The sequence below is a fragment of the Acomys minous genome, assembly GCF_964271855.1.
Source record: "Acomys minous genome assembly, chromosome: 4".
NCBI classification, from domain to species: Eukaryota; Metazoa; Chordata; class Mammalia; order Rodentia; family Muridae; genus Acomys; species Acomys minous.
The window spans coordinates 81328158-81346163 of NC_140486.1; the positions used below are offsets into that span (position 1 = coordinate 81328158).

The following is an 18006-nucleotide window of genomic DNA, read 5'->3' on the forward strand; positions in this document are numbered from 1 at the left end:
ATCAGGACAGCTCAGCAATCCTACTTACAGCCTCAATCATGTTTACAAAGCTGGGAAAATGCTCATCATGAATTTAAGCTTACTTTAAAAAAAAATGAAAACTGCCACTTACACACAATTGCTGGAGTTGAACTCTTTAAAAACTAATATAAAGCTGAAAAGATGGAATACATTAAGAGATATTGGGTATTTTTCTGTCTTTTCTCATTTGTTATAACCAATACTATTTTAAAACTATAAATGTGGCAACTATAAACCTGTTCTCCATATTTAGTTTGTAAAAGTATTTGAAGCTTTAAACAATATCTCCTAGAACAATTCCCAAAATGGTGTGCCTGAAAGCAGTTTTTAAAAAATATGATCCTAAGATCACGCATTCTCCTTTTTAGCATTCATAATTGTAAGAAAGAGACAGATGTTACATGTATGCCTTCTGTACCTTCAGGTTGTCCGGCAGCTCTGACCGCCCAGCATACCCAGGGTTCATGGTTATAAAGACAGCGCACGTGGGGTCGAGTTTTAGTTCTGTCCCTTCAAACACCAGCAGCTCAGTGCCTGCATTAATACCTGTGGGTAACGAGACACGAGTGAGCAGTGCCACGGCGCGTGCGTTCGCTGCCCGCCTGCCCCCATTCTGTTTTCACATGCTGTGTAGACAGATGAGCTTGTTACCTCTTTGGATAGTAAGGATTTGTTGAGCAACCACAGAAAGTACTTCCAAATCAATTCTATTAAACTCATCAAAGCAAGCCCACGCTCCACACGATAACAGTCCCTGGGAGGAAAGAATAATAAAAATTTTCAACTTTATCTGATTGAATATTACATTGAAATGATGCATTTTCACCTGATCTTTTCAGGGATTTAATATCCTATCAAGGAAATTGCTTATTCACTTTTATCTTTAAAGACAGCTCATTTTTTCATTACCAATTCATTATTCTAGGTGAATAAAGAGTTTGATCAACTGGAAAACTTTCCAATTTATTGCCTTCACTCTGTTATATCTTTAGGCATTTAGAGGCACACCTATAATTTCCAGGCCTTTACTTTTTATTTACAAGTTGATTTCATTTGCTTTTTTAAATGAATGGGTTGTAATAACCATCTATGCAACATGACTTCTGTTGCCAAAGAGATTACTTTGTAATCAGAATACCCAAATATCCAACTAACATTCAAGGCCCAATTTATAGTCCTAAGAAAGGGGTCCTAGAAACTTACAAGTAGAACATTATGACACGCAGATCTGGGCCCAGGGGTCCTGCTCAAACTATGGCACCAGCCAAGGACAATACAGGCAGTAAAACTTCGAACCCCTACCCAGATCTACCCAATGGACAGGACATTCTTCACAGTTGAGTGGAGAGTGGGGTCGGACTTTCATACAAACTCTGGTGCCCCATATTTGACCATGTCCCCTGGATGGGGAGGCCTGGTGGCACTCAGAAGAAGGATAGCAGGCTACCAAGAAGAGACTTGATATCCTATGAGCATGTACAGGGGGAGGAGGTCCCCCTCAGTCACAGTCATAGGGGAGGGGAGTAGGGAGAAAGTGGGAGGGAGGGAGGAATGGGAGGATACAAGGGATGGGATAACAATTGAGATATAATACGACTAAGTTAATAAAATATATTTTTAAAAATGGAAAAAAGTATTGCCTCACAGATATGCACTGAGCTCCACCCATATCAAAGATTGATAAAGTCTTCAGAGAACACAGTACTAATTACATTGATTTCTAATGAATAATACAATAAAAGCTTTGGTTGTCACAGAAAACAGCCTATTTAATGTCATATATGTCAATATATAGACTGTGATATTTTAAAAATAGTGACTGAATGATTAAGAATGAGGTTCTTAATTGTAACAACTAGACCTTTATTTCTACTCCCACTGTTGAGCATGAACACCACACCAAAAGTATATCTGTGCAACCAAATAGTATGTATCAGTAAGCAAATTTAGTCTATTGAAATAGATCAATCTAAATCAAAGAATAAAGACTGTTACGATAAAAACATCAGGCATTGCTTTAAATACATTGGAATGAACTATTATTCAAACCATATTTTGGATCTTCTAACTTTACTACTTATTTCTTAGTCATTGTGGCACGTTTATACAACACTATAGTAGACAAATTAAACGTCATTCCAATGTTTTTCTATCATTTTGTTTCTTTTTTATTTTGACTTCCTTAAAGTATTCTCACTCTGTTTTAGCACCACAAATGTAAAATCTTATACAATTCCAAAATTGTTGATAATGACCAACACATATCACTCAGGAAAATGGTTCACTGTATTGGGTAAGAATAATATATTTTTGTTAGTTTAATTTTTGAAATTGTTCATTTCAAATTGTTAATTTTGCTGAAGGAAAAATTTAAAGTGCATAGTATAGAATAGTTAAAATATTTTTGGAAAATTACAGAAAAATAAAAGCAAAGCATTGACAATCCCAAACAGATGATTCTGAGCTCCATGGCCCCAGCAAGCATTTACAGGAATCATGGCCTCTAGAAACGACAGGTTGTTCAAGTGGCTTCAGGAATCGCAGCCTCTAGAAACAGGCTGCTCAAGTGGCTTCCAAGCAGGCCCTTCACACCTTTGATTTTCCTTTTACAATCCTGCAGACCTCTAGAATCTCATAGATTTAGATAAGTAAGACATGGTGGACAGGGTGGTGTGCATCAGTCCTTTGGGTCTGGGAAGATGGCTCAGTTGGTAAAATGCTTGACACCCAAGCATAAGAACATGAGTTCAAGCCCCAGCACCCACACAAAAAGGCTGGTCACAGTGATACTCGCTTGTGATCTCAGTGCTGGGGAGGTGGAGCCCGACCTGGGACTCACCTGCCAGACTACTCTACTTGGCAAGCTCTCAGCCAGTGAGAAACAAAGTGGATTGCAATTGAGAAAGGCTACCAGGATCAACCACTTGACCTCCTTGCACACAGCAAACATGTGTGTGCATACTTACAAACACATAGAGACACATGTATGGACACATATGCATACTATTAAAAAATATAAAAAGACTAATACACTTCCAAGGCTGAAAATCTAAGATGTGTCTGTAATAGTCAATTAGTGAATTCTGAAACTTATTGATAAAACAGCACAGGTAAAAAAAAAATCTTCGTAATTTCACACTACAGCCTTTACACATATGCTCAAATACTCCATTTAAAGGAACTTTTATTTGCTTTTTCATATTTTTTGGTTGTGAATCTAGCCTTTAACGGTTGAGCCATCTCTCCAGTCCTTATATGCTTTGTAAAAGAATGGGTTGTAATAGCCTTCCGTGCAACCTGACTTCTGTTGCCAGAGAGCCTGCTCCAGGTCAAAGTGCCCAAATAGCCACCTACCATTTCTACATCTGAGACCCCATGAGAAGTGAGGAAGACAGCCTCCACAGCAGGGGCCAGAGGGACACAGGGCTCACCTGTCCTTGGCACCTGTTGACACTCTGGTATAATTTTTACCTTTACAAGGCACAGGAAAGCTTCTGCTTGCATTCAGTTGTGTCTCTCTGTAACCCCCTTCTTCTCTCTGATCAGTTCCCTGCCATAAAGAAATGGGGAATCGAAACAAACCTTAAAGAATTTTCCTAAAGCCAAATAGTCCAGCCCATCGGAGCAGTTGAACACGACACACTGTTTGGCTACAGCTTTTGCTAAATCCTTGGTTGTTTCTGTCTTTCCGGTGCCAGCTGGACCCTCAGGTGCTCCTCCCAGGTGCAGATGAAGGGCGCCAAATAAAGTCCTCGAGTCAAAGAAATGGACAGAATCATGAACTCATAGGCAAAACAAAAGGTTAAAGTGAGTCCTAAGTTCCAGCTCTTCTTCCATGATTTCTCCCTTCCAGCCAGCCTCAGGAGATCTCTGACAGCTTATTACTTTGTTATTAATTTTATGTCGAAGAGTAGATAGATGATAGCAGATAGATAGATGGATACATACATACATACATACATACATACATACATACATAAATACATACATGGTGGATGGATAGATAGATTGATGGATATATGGGTAGGTGGGTGGATGAATATGTGAGTGGGTGGGTGAGTGGGTGAGTGGGTGAGTAAATGGATGGATGGATGGATGGATGGATGGATGGATGGGCAGGCAGGCAGATAGAATTCATGTACATATACATATTTATATATAGGAAAATTTTGGAACAAATGTACTTTTGGAATTCAGGCCTGACTTCTGGTCAATGTGGAGAATCTAGCTGACTGTGTGAACATCTAACCTTATTAGAAGAGTATAGGAATGTAACATGAAAGAAGAAAATTTAAAGTCCACAGCTATCACTCAAAGGATGTCTCTCTGTCTCTGTCTCTTTTTCTCTCTGTCTTTCTCCTTTTCTCTCTCCCTCTCTTCTTCCTTCTTCTGTCTCTCCCATCTCTGTTTCTGTCTGTCTGTCTGTCTGTCTGTCTGTCTGTCTGTCTGTCTCTCTCTCTCTCTCTCTCTCTCTCTCTCTCTCTCTCTCATTACCTCTCCCTCTCTGAGGCAGAGGCCAATTTTATAAAAGAGACAACTTGAAATGCTACAATAGAAATATATTCAATAAACACTTGAAAACTCAGTAAAAGGTCAAATATCAGAATAAACATAAGGAAATAAAATTACATGTTAGGAGGTAAATATTAGGGAATTACCCTGAGAGTTAGAGATCAAATATAAGAAAAGATAAAGGGCACAGAATAAAGAAGGAAGAAAATGGCGAAGAGGCAAAATTTAAATGTCAATGACTAAGAACTTTCCAGAATGGAGTAAAAACATCAACAGAAAAAACAAAAAACAAAAACAAAAACCAAGTAACATTAGAAAAAAACCCTAGTGACATTACAGTGAACATCAATAAGCAAGAGAAAGATCCTTAAAGAATAGATATAAAGAGAATGATTTAAATAATATTTAATTATAGTGACTGCTATTACAAATAAGTGAATTAAACTCAAAATTAAGGCTCTGGGGATATGAAACACACAGCACAATTATTTTAGTGAGTCCAGATAGTTTGCTAATTGCATTAAATGTAAGTGGATTACACTTGCTAGTGAAGTGCAGAGGGCCTTTTCCTGCCCGTGTGGTCAAGTCCGCTTACCTTGTCATCTGCTGCCTGCATTCAGACCCTCCTGAGCCCTCTGCTTCTCAGGGCATTCTTGTGAGCCCTGTCCCCATCTGCGTTACACACACCTGTGGCGCCTCATGTTTCCCTCTAGGATCTCACTCAGAACATGCTATTGCAATCGCTTCTAATACAGCTTTCCAATCTGATGCAAAGGCATCTGAGTGATATGCTCTGTGTCTTTTTATTTTATGAAGCTGAAAACAATAGCATGTTTTTCTCCATCCTGTATTCTGCCAAGGTTACTATTACCATAGAACAATATGCTGTTTTTCTAGTCATATTCATTTTGATATAAACATGGAAATAGCATATACACTCCTTCTTTGTTCTGTTACCAGAGTGTATAGCTTGTGTCTTGAATGAGTAGATGAAATTTATGATGCAACCTTCCATAAGACGTACTTTTCCCACCAAAAGTGTGGGGAGATTAGGGTGCACCTTATGGTCTGATTGTTGTTTTTACTGTTTTTTCTTGTTTTCCTGCTCTAAAACCTGGGTTCATCTTATATGGTCAGGTGTGTCTTATAGTCCAAAAAGTACAGTACAAGGAGATCCAGACATTTGGACTATCCTCTACCCGAGAGTCATCATAACGCATAAGCAAATGTGCGAGATGCTATCTTGTTCTCCAGAAGCACTAACATTTCAAAGTGTTCCCTTAGGCTTTTTTAAATTTTAATTTTATTAATTTATTCAAATTACAACTCAATTGTTATCCCATCACTTGTATCCTCCCATTCCTCCTCCCTCTTGCTTTCACCCTATTCCCCTCCCCTAGGTCTAAGACCAAGGAGGACCTCCTCCCCCACTATATGGTCATAGGCTATCAAGTCTCATCTTGGAAGCCTGCTTATTCTTTCTTTGAGTGCCACCAGGCCTCCCCACCAAGGGAAGTGGTCAACTATGGGGCACCAGAGTTCATGTCAGAGTCAGTCCCTGCTCTCCATATAATTGTTGAGAATGTCCTGTCCTTTGGGTAGATCAGAGTAGGGGTTCGATGTTTACTACTTGTATTGTCCTTGTTTAGTGCAATAATTTGAGCAGACCCCACCCCCCGGGCCCCGATCCACCTGTCACAGTGTTCTTGTAGGTTTCTAGGACCCTCTGGGTCCTTCTATTTCCCCATCTTCTATATTTTTCTTACCTAGAGTTTCAGTAGGATGTCCTCACATCTATCCCAATCTCCTGGTAAATGAAGACTTTCGTGGGACATGCCTTTGGGCTAGTGTCCAATTATAAGTGAGTATATACCATGTGAGTCTTTCTGCTTCTGGGCTAACTCACTCAGGATGATCATTTCTAGTTCCATCCATTTGTCCACAAATTTTGGGATTTCCTTGTTTTTAGTAGCTGAGTAGTATTCCATAGTGTAAATGTACCATGGTTTCTTTATCCATTCTTCAACTGAGGGACATTTAGGCTGTTTCCAGGTTCTGGCTATTATGAATAAGGCTGCTATGAACATGAGTGAGCATATGTCCTTGTGGTGTGCTGGAGCATTTTCTGGGTATATTCCAAGGAGTGGAATAGCTGGGTCTTGAGGAAGCCCTACTCTCCTAGTCTTTAAAACTTCATTTCAGTGTTTATTTAATCCTTTATGCTAGAAAATGTGGTAGTGTTGGAGACAAGGTGAAAAATAGCACATAAAGGTCCAATAAAGAATATAACATATAAACATTATGATGGGCAGATCTGGGGCCAGGGGTCCTCCTCAAACTATGGCACCAGCGAAGGACAATACATGCAGTAAACTTGGAACCCCTACCCAGATCTAGCCAATGGACAGGACATTCTCCACAGTTGAGTGGAGAGTGGGGTCTGACTTTCACACGAACTCTGGTGCCTCATATTTGACCACATCCCCTGGATGGGGAGGCCTGGTGGCACTCAGAGGAAGGACAGCAGGCTACCAAGAAGAGACTTGATACCCTATGAGCATATACAGGGGGAGGAGGTCTCCCTCAGTCACAGTCATAGGGGAGGGGAGTAAGGGGAAATGGGAGGGAGGGAGGAATGGAAGGATACAAGGGGTGGGATAACAATTTAGATATAATATGAATAAATTAATAAAATATATTTTTAAAATTTTAAAAAAAGAATATAAAGTATAGCAAGTGTGCCTCATCTGTGTCTCAACCCATTATAATGATCAGTGAGACACAGGAAGGAACCAGGTGTGACAGGAGATGCAACACTGACGTTGTCCATAGAGCTAACAGTGGTTATGACAGCATGCACAGGACCTATGCAAGCTCAAGTCAGATAAAATCCCAGCATGGAGAGAGGAGGTGGCATGGAGTCCCACATCTCAATGAGGAGATCTTGGAAACTGGTAGCTACTGAGAGGAGGAGAGTTTGATTTTTTAGGAATGTTATCCCTGGTGGGTCAAACATGTTCCAGGGATGTCAACACATCCAAGAGTACATGGGCAGCATAACTGTGATCGACAGCTTAAAAAAAATAAATAGGAGGACACAAAGTTGGATTGGTATAGAATGGGGGTGGGGCCTGGGAAGAGACAAAGGAGGAGTATGAATAGAATTGAAATATGACGTATGTTCACTGCTGTCTTCCGAGATGTACAGTCTGGGAGGCACAGCTAACTTAATACATAAAATGGTTAATTTGCACTGGGAATAAAATCTAAGTGTTACGTTCCTATGAATTATCAAAGGAGATGCCCAGCAGGATGCATACTGTGAGCGATTGAAGGGGAGTGGCCCAGACATAGCTCTTTAGGACATGGGTGGTTAAAGTTTGGAAGTGATCAGTCTGGAAATTATGGAACATGGCAACAGAACTCTACAGAAAATTCAGCATTTCAGAGGAATAATTGATACATACATACATACATACACACATACATACATACATACATACATACATACATACATACATAGTGATCTGAAAAGAAGCCAGAGAGTTTGAGGAAGAAAGGAGGACTGCGGGGAGGGAGGGACGGATAGGAAGTGCTAGGCAGCACAATGGCTGGGAATTCCCTGACCCCCAAGGATGAAAAGGAGAAACCAGCAAAGAATGAGAAAATGACATGTGAAAGGAGGCTCAAGAGGCTGGAAAAACAACAAAGGATAAATTTATAGAATGCAAGGTAAAAACAATTAACTTTAACTCAGTTTGTTACCTCTAGCGCAGTCATTTGTGTGTGTGTGTGTGTGTGTGCATGTGTGCACGAATGTGTGTACATGTGCATGTGTGCACGCGCACGTGTGTGTGTGTGTGTGAGTGAGTGTGTATGAGTGTGTGTGAGTGTGTGTGTGCATGTGTGTACGAATGTGTGTACATGTGCATGTGTGGGTGTGCATGTGCATGTGTGCACGCGCACGTGTGTGTGTGAGTGTGTATGAGTGTGTGTGAGTGTGTGTGTGAGTGCCATCTTTGAATGGCAGGGCTTACCTGTAGCAGCGATCTGTGAGTGGGGTTATGACTAGTCTAGGGGAATTGCCCAGATATTCGTAGCCGTATCGCAAACCAGCATTGATCATCTTTGTTTCTAACTGACTTTCCTAGAATCAATCAGGGGAAAAAAATGGAATTAGTTAGAAAGCAAACTTTCAAACAGCAGGAAATTGTAAGCTCTTTACTAAGGAACAACCACAGCACACTTTAGAATAACCCTTCACACATTCGCTCACTCACAGGAGGAGTTTCATCGCTGGCTTCCTGAGTGAGTACCAGGAACCAATGGCTTTCATAGAATATTCTAGAACATCCTCTTTCTCTCCTGTATTATTCTTTATTTTCTTCAACATGGAGCACTACCACAGTCTTAGGGTTTTATTGCTGTGAAGGGACACTCTGAGCACAGCAGCTCTTATAAAGGAAAACATTTAGCTGGGACTGGCTTACAGTCCAGACGTTTAGTCTATTATTGTCATGGAAGGAGGCACATAGGCAGACGTGTGCTGAAAAGGTAGCTGAGAGTTCTACATCTGAACCAGAAGACAGCAGGAAGAAAAGCAATACAGGGCCTGGCTTGAGCATCTGGGACCTCAAAGCCCATCCTTGCTGACACACTTCCTCCAACAAGGCCATAGCTCCTAATAGTGACATTTTCATTCAACTCACGACAAGCACTACCACAGCTGAGGAGCCCGGTGCCTACAGAGACAATCACCTGTGTATAATCTACTAAGGAAAGATATGGCTTCTGAAACAAGGATTCCATCACCCACGTGCCTGCCACAAAATATCACGGCCCTGAAAAGGCTTAGAGGGTGCTGGTTCCTACCTGTCTCTTCCAGGACATCCCTCCTAAGATTTGCATGGGATCGTATGAACTGCTGAGTCCCCATCTCTCCCACACGCAGCAGGCTGCCATAGCTGTCCCTGCCCCTCCTTCCTCCACAGCCGCGATGACCATCATCATCCACTAGACAGCCTGAACAATTCCTTCTTTATGAATCATGTCTCTGCTTCTTCTTTTTTGAATTTTTATCAATTTATTCATATTATATCTCAATTGTTATCCCATCCCTTGTATCCTCCCATTCCTCCCTCCCTCCCATTTTCCCCTTACTCCCCTCCCCTATGCCTGTGACTGAGGGGGACCTCCTCCCCCTGTATATGCTCATAGGGTATCAAGTCTCTTCTTGGTAGCCTGCTATCCTTCCTCTGAGTGCCACCAGGTCTCCCCATCCAGGGGACGTGGTCAAATATGAGGCACCAGAGTTCGTGTGAAAGTCAGACCCCACTCTCCACTCAGTTGTGGAGAATGTCCTGTCCATCGGCTACTGCCTGTATTGTCCTTGGCTGGTGCCATAGTTTGAGCGGGACCCCCGGGCCCAAATCTGCCTATCATAATGTTCTTCTTGTAGGTTTCTAGGACCCTCTGGATCCTTCTACTTCACCATTCAGACATAGATGAGAGAAGCATGGGAGAATGGCAGTGTCTCTGCTTCTTAATGACTAAACCAGACTGAAGACTTTGACTCACACCCAGCTTAGACACACCAGGAATCTAAAAGCACAATTTTAAGCTGACTCACCCCCAACATTTTGTAAATTACATAATAGTGCATTGAAGCCTAGCTTCTGCTCATTTCGTTACCTTTACACATACGTTTATGTTAATATACAATAACGCATTTGGATATAAGCATAGATATGTAAATGTAGATACTGATGATTATAGCATAGTTATTGGCTGCCTTGATTTTCAATCTGGAAAATCATATATCGGAAGTCACCGGCAAAAATTCCTGTATTAATGATCCTATTACACAGCTGAGCAGGCAAGAGTGAATTAAAAAGCTGTGAGCTGAAATGGCTGTGTGAGGCCACTTACTTGCCAGTAGTATCTCAGCTGACTTAGCCATTCGAAGTCAGTGTCGTCACTGATCCTTTTCTTCACAAGGTTTGCAAGGACATCCCTAGCATGAACATCCAGGACCACAAGGGCTCCCAGAGTAACACGGTTCTGCTTGGACAATTTACCACGGACCAACGTGACAATATCATCAATCTGATTGTTACATTTTTCCAAGTAGTTCTCAAGGGCCTGGAAAAAAAAAAAGGTAGAATTTCCCAATGTGATCGGGATCGCTGTGAACAAAAAACATTTTGGACTAGTGTATTTATGCATATATAAATATGTATGTGTGTGATTTTCTCATATATAGATATATATTCTCATGTATATGAGACATCCTCTGCATTTTAATAGTACTTTCTATGTAACTTTAAAATAATCTATTTTTCTTACTGCAGGGTTTCAAGTAAAGAAACCCACCTGGCAGATGTGGGCAGCTTATGCCAGCTTCTTCTTTTTCTACCCCTCTTCTGTTCTCTGTGGTTATGTTGGAGCTATCAATCTTATTGTCCCATCTCTATCGGAGGTGAAGGAGACGGGGAGACCCAGCCAGAACCAACCATAGCTCTCCCCAAGGGCTCAACAAAGTGTTTTTCCCTAGACTTCGTCAACTGTGAGCCTGTGACTCTAAGCTACTGAAAACACTGTCCTCTCAACAGAGACTGACAGAGAGGCGGGAGAGAGACAGGGAAAGTGGTGCCAGACAGGGATGAAACCGAGACACTAGGAACACGGCTTTTTCCCTTTGTTCTCATGGGTCCTACAAGCATGGGTCCTAAGCTTGCTATGTGAGGTTTGAAATATCGGTACTGTTACGGTTTAAGTATGATTTCATATGTCCCTTGAAAGTTCCTGTGTAGAAGGCATGATCTCCAGTGTGGAGGTCCTGAACAGGTCTGGTGGACTGTGACCAGAGTCTCATGGAACTAGATTCACTCTCGTGAGAACGGGTTGTACTCTGCTTTAGATATGAAGTGTTCCCCAAAGGGCTTGGTGATGGCATTGCTGGGAGGTGCTGGAAACTTCACCAGGTGGGCCTTATTGAAGGAAGTAGTCTGATGGGGCGTGTCCTTAAAGGTACAGTGAACCTTATTCTCTTCCTCTTTTTTCTCTTCCCTTTGCTTTCTTTCTTTTCCTCTTCTTCTTCTCCCTCTCTCCTTATTCCAAGAGCCAAAATGAATCTACCTTCCTCTAAGTTTACCTCAGGCATTTTGGCACAGTGATGGGATGTTGGCACAGTGATGGGATGTTGGCACAGCTGTTGTCAGTCTCTTGGGCACGATCTAGCCATAGTGCTACTCACCATGTTGTGATATGAGCAGAAGGCTATTACCAGCATCCAAAAACAACAGGGCTGCCTAAATCTTGGACTTGCAGCCTACAGATGTAATAGAAGTAAACCTCTATTCTGTATGAAGTATCTACCCACTGATATTTTCTTATAGCAGCAGAAAGGAACAAAGAAATAACAATAATGATAATAGTAATAATAAACAGTGCCGAGCGATTTGGTTTATCTTGGGCTATGGTAAGTTCTAAGGAACAAGCTTACTTTGGAGCCTCTCTTCCAGTAGATGAAAAAAAAAATCAGAACGGGAAGAGAATTTATAATGAAAATAAATTAAAATCAATGGGAAATGTTGTGTTTAAGGGAATTGTCAATATGCTCCAGTAGACTGGCAGCCAATTTCTCCACTCTCATACTTTTTAATAAATGCTGAATGCCAAGGAGTTTATTTCAGGCCCGTTGCTAAGAGGCAATGATAAAACCAAAAAACAGCTTCTGAGGATGCGAACAGTTTAGAGAACCAGGCTGTGCTCAAGACACTTCTTCCTTGAAGATCTTATCTCTTTAATTATTGCTTTTGAGAGAGCTCTTTATTTAAGCACTTGGGGCCTTAAACACCATTTCTTTTCTATTATGTACATGACTGATTTGCCAGTAATTTGCTTTTTAAATAATGAAAAATTAACTTCTGTTCCATCCACGTTTAGCCACATAAGTGTTCAAATTCTTGCAGCCAATTAGTGAACTTCACTGCATTTGGTAACTACAGTGGTAAAGGCCGTCTGGGATGCTAGGGTCACACCAGGCACATCCTTGTCCTCTCTTTGGCCCAGCATCTCTTAGCCTCCTTGCCAGCCTTCACGTTCTATCACAGCACAGATTATTTTTAAAAATGGCATTTGTACATACTACCTGCCCACAGAAATTTATCTGTACTAGAATAGTGTATTTTCCTGTGATAGAACAACAATGTTAGAACTGAAATTTGGCTCCAAGATACTAAATTACTATAATACATTCCAAAATACTCTTTTTTTTTTAAAGACAGGGTTTCTCTGTGTATCCTTTGGCTGTCCTGGACTCGCTCTGTAGACCAGACTGACCTCGAACTCACAGTGATCCTCCTGCCTCTGCTCCCGAGTGCTGTGATTACAGGCATGCAGCACCACGCCTGGCCTTTGTCAACATTCTTATAATGAGCCAGTGAAGCTAAAGGTAGCTACCACCGTGCTTTCTGGAATCAATTATTTGTGTCATGCTTACATCCTTCCACTTTTTAAGCTAGCCAGCAAGGTAACTCAAACTCCCATTCATCCTTCCATGTCCTAAGCTCTACAACAGTGACATCTCCCCCATTTATTTTATGGACGCTGTGATATCTCCCGCAGTCCCATTTCACAATCAGCACTTCTTGAAGAGGGGAATGGAAACACAGACTCTGAGGCGAATGCGTGTTCTGTGTGCAACTGTGTAGAAAGCGGTCATGGTTTTAAGCTTCAGAAAACTCTAGGTGTTTGCAGAGACTTCTTCCACTCAACCAAGTCATCAGTTCCAAATGTGAACCACTCATTTGTTAGGAGAAAAGCACCAACATGTGGAATAGCCAATGATCCATGGTAGAGATGTCCAGGGGCCCCCACATGCTTACTGCTGTCATGGAAACTCTATACCCTGAAAGCCCTTGACCTATACATACAGTTTCTCCTTCGTGCAGAAATTAAGTGACAATGTTAGTGAGGTAGAGTGATTTATGGGTGTGTAGCTCAGTTTTTCATCGTTGGAGGATCCTTGCCTCAAGAAAACAAGCAGCCCACTCAAACTCCAACACTTCCCCCTTAAAGGCATATCAATGCCCTCCTAAAAGGTATATTTAGAACTCATTGCTTTAAACAAAAGATCAGTAGCTACTAGGTTCCAGTTGATCCACTGGTCAATTGCAAGTTGGCTCACCAAAACTCCTACTTCAAGTATAGTAAGAGTGCCTTACTGATTAAGGTCTGCCCATGAAATGGGACTCATTCCTTGAACTGTTAATAAGGCTACAACCTGTGGCTAGGGAGGTCATAGGCCTGAGGAGAAAGCCTCCTACTATTATTCTACTAAGTGGACATAGCAATAAAATGACTCCTGATGGTGTGTTGCTCAGCCTTCATCAGGGAAGCTTCTTCTTGCAGTAGGTGATAACTAAGATAGAGACCCACAACTTGTCAACATGCAGAGAATAAGAGATTCTAGAATGCTCAACCTAACTGGGATGTCTATATCACACACACACACACACACACACACACACACACACACACACACACAGAGAGAGAGACTGTGTGTGTGTGCCTGACTTAGGGAACCATGTAGAAAAGATGGCAGACATGTGGAAAAGGGGAAGTGGGCACAGAGTCACCCCCTAGCTGAGAAGCTATGCACTTGATTGCTGCTTCGGGAAAGAGAGTCAGCCTTCATCAATGGAGGCACGTGGTATAGAGTTCACACTCCAGAGCAGGCCTCACACCCAGAAGTAGTCAGGAAATATGAACGGAACTTGATGGGTTAAAAAAATTCTGCCCACTTAAGTTCATAAGAACCAGAAAGAGCTCTGAAATGTTGACTGGCCTGATACATACACTATTATAATATTGCTGAAGGAAAAAAAAAGAAACAATAATATGGCTCCTTAAAGTAAAGTTTCTGACACTGGATGAGATTTCTAACTTGCAGCATGTCTCAGATTTTCAAGTAGAGTATGCAGACTGAAATATACCATAGAGGCTTTCTTTAGCTTTTTCTGACATTCCCCAAAGCTCAAAGACAAATGATAGCTAATAAAGAAAATTTACATGAGAAAGGGGACATTTTTCACTCCAATTCTTTTCAACACAAAGCCTGGGATGATGTGGACATTCACAGTATCTGTGATGAATGAAGAAATGTTACGCATTCCTTCATTCAAAAAATGCACCACTGCGGTGAGGGTAATATATACTGTTGTTTTTAAAATTAATAGCAGTCATCCAAATAATAACGTTAAACCTAATGCTCAAGTATATTTCAATATTTAGTATTAAGCAGAACTCAAAATATGCATTTATTCAAAACCACTATGTTAAAAATAAAAATGGTCAAAATAAGTAAACCGTTGCTTTTTCTATATAGAGTAGTTTTACTCAAGGCACAACAGAGAATTCTATTATTCTGTACCCTCCTGATGTTCCTAAGATTTGACGTTTCTTGGTTCTATTACTATTCTCTTTGTAAAGCGATGTGCAAACAAGACTGAGAGTCAAGCACCCTTGGTTCTGACAGGACGTGAAGAAAGAAACGGTTCAGATATAAACCATGAAAAATAATGTATCTTTTTCTATATATTTTATTTTTTTAAGCCTATAACTTGGCTTGTAGCAAAAAAAAAGTGTACTTTTGAATGGACTATCTTTAGTTTATACTTTAGGGAGAGTGTACTGTTGGTATCACAACTGTTTTCTAAATTCGGAGAAACGTGGGTATAAAAGCTTACCTCTTGGCCCTTTGGTATAGAGTCTTGGACTTCTGATGTCCAAAAGGTTTGAGATACACAGAGAACAGTCTGTCCAGGCCAGTCTCTTACCCAGTTAATTCGCGGATTTTTTGTATAGGCGGCAATTGCATCTCCAATCACCTAATTTTAAAAAATGGTAAAAATGAACATTCTAGAACAATGTATCCATTGAAGAGCTACTAATGTAACCTGACTTTTTACAACATGCTTATCCAGTTGACGGAGTCACATAAAGCATATGATTAAAATACTTATATACAAGTTACTTCACATGAGCAGGCATACTACATATTATTTTGTCACGAATTATGGATTTGTAAAAACCACATTTCTCAAATTATTATATGACCAGTTTTAGCCAAAAGACATCATTCATGTTGAATAGTTGTACAGTTGCGCTGCAAAGTATAAGTTCAACAATTTGACAGCCGTCAGATTTGTAGCACGTGATTTTTGTTCAGTTCAGTCAGCTCTCCACACCATCTCATGTGCAGTCAATTCTCTAGCTGCCACCTGAGTTCCAGAACTTACTCTCTTCTCTGGACACAAGTCTGATGCCTAAGGCCATAATAACGGGCACGTAAGACAGAGGGACAGCTTTTTCACGGCAAGGTAAAGGCTGCACATCCACAAAGCCTAACTTCTGCTCTTTGTTACACGTTTTCAGTGGGCTAATATATCTACTTTTTCTATATCAATAGGAAGCACTCTAGTCTGCCCTATCTACCAATCAAAACCAGCAACATCCTCTGGGAAGTGACACTGATTTCAGGGTTTACATTTCAGAAAGGACTGTCAAAATTAGAGTTTCCAGAGAAATATATAAGAACACTTAAAAACTTTCTAGACTTCTTGTTTAGCTGGATTTTTATAGGAAAAAAAAAAGGACAATGACAAGAGGTAACTGCCAGTGGTAATGACGTTTTTAACAAGCCACAAGAACCATGGGTGGGATAGATAAAAAAGCAAGTGGCTAAAGAATGGAAGAAATGATGAAGACTTCAGGAGCTTCTGACACAGCGCCCAGAGGACCCAAGCTGAACCAACCTGAAAACCTGCTCCCCCAAGGACTAGCCTCCGTGGTACCAGAAATTGCCATGCAGGCTTCCAAAAGAGAGAGTCAGCCATCACTCCTACCCAGCTGTGAAGCCAACATACCACAGCAGCAACCAGCATGCGTGGCAAGATGTCCCCAAGGGTGCAGCAGTGGCAGCGTACGTTGGCAGTAACCAACAGCTCTCTGATGTGATTCACAGCCCTCTCAACATGACCCATTCCTGGCGCTGAACCCCTAATCAGCTACCCGAGGCTAAAGTCATGCACCTTGTAGGAGAATATAAAATTGGTCATTTTACTAAACCACTGTAGCCCCTAACTACATCCTAAGTATGTATCCTTATACCCATAGATAAATATGAAGAGCAGTTCTCAGCCCTCAACAAGGAAATGTCTCTTGTCAACAAATGGGGCAGAAAACCAGAAATGATGAAAATTCAGAATCATGGGGCCCAGTCCCAGCTAATACATGTACAACCCAACTTCTGCACATAAGGCTCAGCAATCGTTGTGGAGAAGGGGACAGAAAGAATGTAAGTGCCACTAGAACAGGAAGCTTGCTGTGAGATTCTGTCTCCTAGACATGAAGTTTCACCAACATGGCTGCCTAAACGTAACCTGAGCAAGGATGACACCAACAGAGATGCTAACGTGTAATGGAGAAAAGCCCGCAGCCTCAGCCCTACACCAAGAACTACAGGCAGCAAGGCGTGCTGAGAGCAGGACAGCCAGCCTTTTCCAGGAAAGGGCATATGTATTGTCTATCCAGTGCCAAGGGATCAGCCATGGACATATATGTATGAGAGAGCATCATACAGACCAAACAAATTGTATCTATATATATTAGGCATGCATGTGCACACACACACACACACACACACTTAACAACAATTAAAGATTAGAAAATTAAAGAAAAGAACAGATTGAATTTAGAAGAGAACAAGGTGTGTAGTGGGAGTAAATGGGAGAGCCTGGAGGGGAAAAAAAGGGAAACGGAAAATTATAACTTCAAAATATTAAAAACAAAACAATGAGAGAAACAAAGGCTAGAGAAGCATAGCAGAGAAAGGTAAGATGGAGTGCATGTGGTTTAGAACACTCTGGGGACTAAGAAAAAGGAACTAAAATTTAAGTCTTACAAACAGATTCTGCATAGTTTGGAGAGGAGAAACACAGTTATTAAATTTCCAACAGTACTCAAGGAAGCATCTACTCTGCTCATTTAAACCATAAATCATATACATATGTATTATAATCCTCTTGTGCATGCAGGTACAAATAATATACACATCTCCTATTTGTGGTGATCATATTGCATTTGCTTCTATATTTACAAATACAAATTTACACGTGAACATGTTGGAAAGAAACCCATTTTCTACACAGTTCCTTGTCACCGCACTTTACTGCTGAAGTGACAGGCACATTATTTCCTCTAAGCACTCTGCCAACAAGAGTTAAAGGGAGAGCTGAGTAGTAACAGCTATGCCTGCTTATCATGTGACCTTCAAACCACGTGACTCGATGCTGCTGAGCAGTGGCCATTGTGCAATTTATATACATTGCTAACAGCCATGAAAGCAATCATGTCATTTGTCAATATTTATTGATATTTGCCAAGCAAAACACATCCTCTCTGGTCTGG

The 18006-nt window shown here is 41.0% G+C and overlaps 1 protein-coding gene across 4 annotated transcripts in view; it reads right to left on the bottom strand.

Moving 5' to 3' along the window:
- The window catches only part of DNAH7 (dynein axonemal heavy chain 7), a 253702-nt gene that overhangs the window by 153269 nt on the left and 82427 nt on the right, over window positions 1-18006 (bottom strand). For all 4 annotated transcript variants that reach the window (XM_084779440.1, XM_084779442.1, XM_084779439.1 and 1 more), the window contains 6 exons: window positions 15285-15425; window positions 10462-10674; window positions 8571-8680; window positions 3604-3772; window positions 673-775; window positions 440-567 (listed from right to left, as the gene is read on the bottom strand). In XM_084779440.1, coding sequence (XP_084635566.1) covers window positions 440-567; window positions 673-775; window positions 3604-3772; window positions 8571-8680; window positions 10462-10674; window positions 15285-15425 — 864 coding nt within the window. The remainder of the gene's footprint in view (window positions 1-439; window positions 568-672; window positions 776-3603; window positions 3773-8570; window positions 8681-10461; window positions 10675-15284; window positions 15426-18006) is intronic.